Below are 5,356 nucleotides of genomic sequence, written 5' to 3'. Positions count from 1 at the left end.
TTGGGGGTGAGGAGAAAAAGTAATGTTGCAAAAATTGCTTTAAAAGAACTATTGGTCCCTCATCACCTTGGCCACACTCCTGTGCAGCTTCTAAATAGAGGGAGGCCACTGATTGTGTCCAAGAACCAAGGGTAGAGCTTTCAAAAGGGAGGCCGAGGACAGACCAGCTCTGGCTCCCAGCTCAGAGGGCAGAGCCAGACCAGAGCAGAACAGAGCAATGTGGCATTGAAATCCAGCCCTTCTCTGTCTGAAGGGAAGTGTTGCCAGACAGATCCATGGTAAGTGGGGGAGACCTGTTTTCTTTGGACAGCAGTGTCTCTACCTATTATGCCAACCTTGGAGGTAGCCTAGCAATGCAGTGCCAAGATGGATGCCATCCCTGAATTGGATCACCACTAAGGTAAAAACCTGCCTGAGCAAGGATCTCCTGCCAACATAGACCTGTGAATAGCAGCCTCAACTCTTCCTAAAGCATTTTTTTTTAAAAAAAACCCAAAGCCTCTAGCTTGAGAAAAACCAGTTCCCACTTCAGCCACGACACATTTGCCTCAGTGATACAAAAGGTATGCTGGCTAACTTAATCAAGAATTCCTGCCAGCTGGGGACCGCGGCGGCTACTCGGGGCGCGGTGAGACCGAGAGAAGGTGACCGCGGCGGCTGGAAGAGGGAGCCGTGGGGCCCCCGTGCTCTCGCCTCCCTGCCAGTGGTCTGAAGATCAACAGACCACAGTTCTGGGAGCACAGGAAGGAACATGGCAACTCAAGCAGACTTAATGGAATTGGACATGGCAATGGAACCAGACAGAAAGGCAGCTGTCAGCCACTGGCAGCAGCAATCATACCTGGACTCTGGGATCCACTCTGGTGCTACCACAACAGCTCCCTCTCTGAGTGGCAAAGGAAACCCTGAAGATGATGATGTTGATACCACCCAAGTTCTGTATGAGTGGGAACAAGGATTCTCCCAGTCCTTCACCCAAGAGCAGGTTGCTGATATTGATGGGCAATATGCTATGACCCGAGCACAGAGAGTGCGTGCTGCCATGTTTCCTGAAACTCTGGATGAAGGCATGCAGATTCCATCAACACAGTTTGATGCTGCTCATCCAACAAATGTTCAACGCCTGGCTGAACCTTCTCAGATGTTAAAACATGCTGTGGTCAATTTGATAAACTACCAAGATGATGCAGAACTAGCAACCCGTGCCATCCCAGAACTGACCAAACTGTTGAATGATGAGGACCAGGTGGTGGTAAACAAGGCTGCAGTTATGGTTCATCAGTTGTCCAAAAAGGAAGCCTCTCGCCATGCTATCATGCGCTCGCCACAAATGGTTTCTGCCATTGTCCGTACTATGCAGAATACAAATGACGTGGAGACAGCACGTTGTACTGCTGGTACACTACATAACCTCTCTCATCATCGTGAAGGCTTGCTGGCAATCTTCAAATCTGGAGGCATTCCTGCTCTGGTTAAAATGCTTGGTTCTCCAGTGGATTCTGTACTCTTCTATGCCATTACTACTCTACACAATCTTCTCTTACATCAAGAAGGTGCCAAAATGGCTGTTCGTCTAGCAGGGGGTCTGCAGAAAATGGTTGCCTTGCTCAACAAGACAAATGTTAAGTTTTTGGCTATTACAACAGACTGCCTTCAGATTCTTGCTTATGGCAATCAAGAAAGTAAGCTTATCATTCTAGCAAGTGGTGGACCCCAAGCTCTAGTGAACATAATGAGGACTTACACCTATGAGAAATTGCTGTGGACCACAAGTAGAGTGCTGAAGGTGCTGTCAGTTTGCTCTAGTAACAAACCTGCCATTGTTGAGGCTGGTGGGATGCAAGCTTTAGGACTCCACCTTACAGATCCAAGTCAGCGTCTTGTTCAGAATTGTCTCTGGACTCTTAGAAATCTCTCAGATGCTGCAACTAAGCAGGAAGGTATGGAGGGTCTTCTGGGAACCCTTGTGCAGCTTTTAGGATCAGATGATATCAATGTTGTAACCTGTGCTGCTGGTATCCTTTCTAACCTTACCTGTAACAACTACAAGAATAAAATGGTGGTGTGCCAGGTTGGTGGCATTGAGGCTCTTGTGCGCACAATTCTTCGAGCCGGTGATAGGGAAGACATCACTGAACCAGCCATTTGTGCACTCCGTCACCTCACCAGTCGGCATCAGGAAGCTGAGATGGCTCAGAATGCAGTGCGACTCCATTATGGACTTCCAGTGGTGGTAAAACTCTTGCATCCACCATCTCACTGGCCTCTAATCAAGGCTACTGTTGGACTGATCCGCAATCTTGCTCTCTGCCCAGCAAATCATGCTCCTTTACGTGAACAAGGTGCTATTCCAAGACTAGTCCAGTTGCTGGTTAGAGCACATCAGGATACCCAGCGTCGTACTTCAATGGGTGGCACACAGCAGCAGTTTGTGGAGGGTGTGCGAATGGAGGAGATAGTTGAAGGCTGCACTGGAGCCCTTCATATCCTGGCTAGAGACGTCCACAATCGTATTGTAATAAGGGGTCTCAATACCATTCCACTGTTTGTTCAGCTGCTGTATTCCCCTATTGAGAATATTCAGAGAGCAGCGGCTGGTGTATTGTGTGAACTGGCTCAAGATAAAGAAGCTGCAGAGGCCATTGAAGCAGAGGGTGCAACAGCTCTGCTTACAGAACTTCTTCATTCTAGGAATGTGGGTGTGGCAACTTATGCAGCTGCAGTGCTGTTTAGAATGTCTGAGGATAAGCCACAAGACTATAAGAAACGGCTTTCAGTTGAATTGACCAGCTCTTTATTCAGGACTGAACCAATGACTTGGAATGAGACTGCTGATCTTGCCCTTGATATTGGTGCCCAGGGAGAACCTCTTGGATATCGCCCAGATGATCCTAGTTACCGTTCTTTCCACTCTGGAGGATATGGTCAAGGTGCCTTGGGTATGGACCCAATGATGGAACATGAAATGGGTGGCCACCACCCTGGTGCTGACTACCCAGTTGATGGGCTGCCAGATCTAGGACATGCCCAGGACCTTATGGATGGGTTGCCTCCAAATGACAGTAATCAGTTGGCCTGGTTCGATACTGACCTGTAAATCAGCCGTTAGCTGTATTGTCTGAATGATCTTGCATTGTGATTGGCCTGTAGAGTTGCTGAGAGGGCTCGAGGGGTAGGCTAGTATCTCAGAAAGTGCCTGACACACTAACCAAGCTGAGTTTCCTATGGGAACAACTGAAGTAAACTTTTTGTTCTGGTCCTTTTGGTCGAGGAGTAACAAATGGATTTGGGGAGTGACTCATGAAACGAAGAATGCACAAGAATGATTCACAAGATGGAATTTATCAAACCCTAGCCTTGCTTGTTTAAGACTTTTTTTAATTTTTAAAATCTCTGTAATGGTACTGACCTTGCTTGCTTTAAAGGTAGTTCCTTTTTTTGCAGTAACTGTAGGGTTTTAAGTCTGTGTTTAAGTTATAGTGAATACGCTACAGCAATTTCTGATTTTTAAGGATCGAGTAATGGTGTAGAACACTAATTCATAATCACTCTAATCGTATTCTGAAAAGTGTAACATTGTGTAGCCTTTTTGTATAAAAAATTAGACAAAATAGAAATGGTCCAATTAGTTTCCTTTTTGATATGCTTAAAATAAGCAGGTGGATCTATTTCATGTTTTTGATCAAAAACTTTATCTGGAGATGTCTGGGTAGGGGCCAGTAAGAACAGTTGTATGGAACCTTGTATTGGACAGCTTACCAGTTGCCTTTTATCCCAATGTCATTGTAGCCTGCTGTGATACAGATGCTTCACGAGAACAGTTATACAAATGGTTCAGAATTAAAGTAAACTTTTAATTCAAAAAAAAAAAGAATTCCTGCCAGGTATTCTTCTAAGCCCTAAACCCTCTTCTAGTTTCCTGACTAACCTCTACAACAACTACCTTTATCTGCATTGGCATTATCCCAGAGGTATAATAAATTTCACCCCAAAATCTAATAATCTAAGCCCAGGTACTCCCTGGGCTTAGAATATTAAACCTAAGTGTCCTCCTCTTGTTTCTTCTCTGGAGAACAAGAGCTGCCTTTGTACTGGGGAGATTGGGTCACTTAGCATAGCCCAAGGATCTGTTTTCCTCTACTAACAGATTGTCCACCCAGCACAAGGTTTTAGCTATTTTCCTGAACATCTCTCTGTCTGATTAATACTGAGCCCAGCGCTTTCTGGACGAATCCCTCTCACACTGCATGCCATCTGCTTTCACCCTGCCTCTTTGGAGCTCAGTGTAGGAAGCTCAGTGGGTTTTTTTATCCCTTTTTCCGGATAAGGTAATTATAGCCTTCCCCGATCTATTCCAGATCTGTTCCCTCAACTCTAACTAAGTCCTAGGACTGTGTGAATACTCCATGTGCTTGCTTTATTTGTGTGCTTGTTAAACTTTACTCTTGATTCTTTCAGATTCCTTCTGGAAACCACCTCTGTAAATAAACTCTGGTGGAAAAGATCTCGTAATAGTTACCCAGCCTCTCACTATGCAAGATCTGCCCTCGCTAATTCCCCACTCCAAAAGGGGGAGACCCTATCATTTTGGGTAACACAAAGCACTTCAAATAAACTTGCCCCTGATCCTACACTCACTTACTTCTTTTGGTTTCAGGCATATGGGGAAGGACTCTCAAAAGCTTATACCCAGGAAAAACTTAATTGTTTTAAGGTGCTTCAGGACTCAAAAACTTACTTCTTTTATAGTATATCTATTTGAGGGGTGCATACTGTTTTCCAAGGCTATCAGAACTTTGAGGGAAGCCTTGTGGATCCCAAAAAAATGTAGTAAGAATTTCTGGTATACATAACATGTGACTTTTAGAATTACATTCTAAAAATCAGTATCAAAGAATCTATCAATAAAGTGATACATGCAAAGATCAAAGGCTTTGATGAAGATACATTGTTTTCAAGAGAATAATTAATATACCTATTTGCTCAAGGAAGTCTCCTGGTATACAGAATTACATGACTTTGTAAATTAACCTAAGTGGGGAGGTGGGATAACACTTTTTAAAAGACCAATTGAAAATTCCATGGAAAGCAATAGAATGTTGAAAGTGGCATTTAATGTGAAAGGCAACGGAAAGTCTGTTTGGACTTTTGAATGCGTAGAGACCAGGATAAGTGGATGGGGCACCCCACCCCAGCACTGCACACGTACTAATTCCTTCCCACCTGCGCAGCCAGTCACTATGTCTTACACCATGTTTCTCCGAAAATAAGACAGTTTCTTATATTAATTTTTGCTCCCAAAGATGTGCTATGTCTTATTTTCAGGGGATGTCTTATTTTTCAGCTCCACAGCTGC

General features: G+C 44.5%; 1 protein-coding gene across 2 annotated transcripts; it reads left to right on the top strand.

Annotated features, from left to right (window-relative positions):
• The first annotated feature begins 605 nt into the window (after window positions 1-605).
• LOC125433134 (catenin beta-1-like) lies at window positions 606-3,871 on the top strand. 2 transcript variants are annotated; one of them, XM_048497531.1, is made up of 2 exons: window positions 606-2,888; window positions 3,110-3,871. In XM_048497531.1, the coding sequence occupies exons 1-2, from the start codon at window positions 752-754 to the stop codon at window positions 3,124-3,126; spliced, it is 2,154 nt and encodes a 717-aa protein (XP_048353488.1). In that variant the 5' UTR covers window positions 606-751; the 3' UTR covers window positions 3,127-3,871. The 2 variants fall into 2 exon arrangements, with proteins under 2 accessions (XP_048353488.1, XP_048353487.1); XM_048497530.1 differs by having other exon boundaries at window positions 606-3,871.
• The last annotated feature ends 1,485 nt before the right edge of the window (window positions 3,872-5,356 follow it).

Source organism: Sphaerodactylus townsendi, linkage group LG05 (genome assembly GCF_021028975.2).
Source record: "Sphaerodactylus townsendi isolate TG3544 linkage group LG05, MPM_Stown_v2.3, whole genome shotgun sequence".
Lineage (NCBI taxonomy): Eukaryota > Metazoa > Chordata > Lepidosauria > Squamata > Sphaerodactylidae > Sphaerodactylus > Sphaerodactylus townsendi.
Note: the sequence above shows the minus strand (reverse complement) of the source record. Positions and strands in the feature narration are given on the sequence as shown.